Source organism: Triticum aestivum, chromosome 2A (assembly GCF_018294505.1).
Source record: "Triticum aestivum cultivar Chinese Spring chromosome 2A, IWGSC CS RefSeq v2.1, whole genome shotgun sequence".
Classification (NCBI taxonomy): Eukaryota; Viridiplantae; Streptophyta; class Magnoliopsida; order Poales; family Poaceae; genus Triticum; species Triticum aestivum.
Window position 1 is genome coordinate 21,450,762 of NC_057797.1, and position 1,588 is coordinate 21,452,349.

A 1,588-nucleotide genomic window follows, 5' to 3' on the forward strand; every position below is an offset into this window, starting at 1 on the left:
CGACCCGTGTTTGGTAACTTGTTATAGTCGGATCGGGAATCCTACCGATGGAGGCGCACACGTACAGAGGTCCTTCGATGCTATATATATATACGCACACCCAGCACGTCGTGACTCGTGACTTTTTTGAGAAGATCGTTAGTTTGTACAGTACGTGCTACTACATCCGCACACAGAAGAAGAAGATGTTTCCTTCAACATCATCGGCTCGAGCGCTGGGGAAATCTCTGGTGGTGCCGGCGGCGGACATGTCGTCGGCCATGGTGACCACCGCCGCGGCAGCGGGCAAGGCGAAGATGACGGCCCTGGCGATCACGGCGGGAGAGAGCATGGCGGAGATGAAGAAGAATCTGGCACCGACCATCGCCGCCGCCGACGAGAAAAACAACACCGGCAAGGAGATCGTTGTCGCCGCAGCACCAGCACTGCCACCGGCACCCACACGGCCCAACATCTTCGCCGTGATCACCAGGCTGGCCGACCGCCCCTTCCTCAGCGCTGACGCGTCGGCGAAGCTGACGACGCTCGGGAAGAAGCTGGCAAAGAAGCTGACGGCGGAGGCGGCCCGGACCCTCATCAAGATGGACGTGAAGCAGCTGGTGGACGACCTCGACGCGGCGCTCCAGGCGGCCGAGCTCGCGCTGGACGACATCGAGCACCAGCACCTGTGCCTCCAGGCGCTCATCATGTCGCACCAGGACGACAAGAAGAACCTGGCGAGCAAGCTGCGGTTCGGCCTCAGGCGCTCCAGCATGAAGCTCCGGATCGCCAAGCGCCAGGACGAGGTCGAGACCATCGTCAACAAGGCGTACCGCCGGGTCGTCGGGTCCAAGAAGAAATCCAAGACGCCAAAATATTAATTTTTTCCTCAGTTATTGAACCTGATGAACATACGTACTCTTGTGTGGCGTGCTATATATTCTCGCGTGGTACTATGTAGAAGTTTCTCACCATGATGAAAAATACCTTTTTAAAAAGCTTTTAATCTATTCATCATCGATCATGACAAAAAAATATGTTATATGTACTAGCTAGTGGTAATTTCCGAATTAAGGCGTGTCCGACTGCGATCTGGACGCACCTGCACGTTACCTATGTATTGCGGTTGTGTTTGGTGTAGTATAAATCTTGTTTTTGTCTATATTTGTGATTGTTTGACTTGTTTTTTTACCGGTGTACTTATTGTGTGGGTAGAAACAGTTTCTTTAAAACACATCACATATGTAGACGCTTACAACAACATACATATACTCACCCCTATGGATACACGCACGTTAACCTCGTCCTCGTAGGCGATGGACACGCCATACCACACCATTCCACGACAATAAACCTGAACATCCAAACGAGTCTTGGTTGGCATAGAAGCAATCTTTTATGGGGAGACACTCTCTCACAATTGTACTGGATGATTGTAGGGAAGCGAAGAGTAGAGGCCGAAGGACCTACAACTTTTTATGATGATGTCTTCGTACAACTCATCTTCGTACAGACATTCGCCGAAGAGTAGAGGCCGAATGAAAATATCCTTTATTGAAAAAAACGTGCAACTCATCTTCGTACAGACATGCAATTTTGAACCGAACCG

At 50.9% G+C, this 1,588-nt stretch overlaps 1 protein-coding gene across 1 annotated transcript in view; it reads left to right on the forward strand.

The window, feature by feature from the left end:
- Nucleotides 1–860, forward strand: part of LOC123191371 (disease resistance protein RPM1) — a 5,035-nt gene extending 4,175 nt beyond the window's left edge. Inside the window, exon 3 of the mRNA XM_044604140.1 lies at nt 152–860. Coding sequence (XP_044460075.1) covers nt 152–860 — 709 coding nt within the window. The remainder of the gene's footprint in view (nt 1–151) is intronic.
- Nucleotides 861–1,588: the final 728 nt, after the last annotated feature.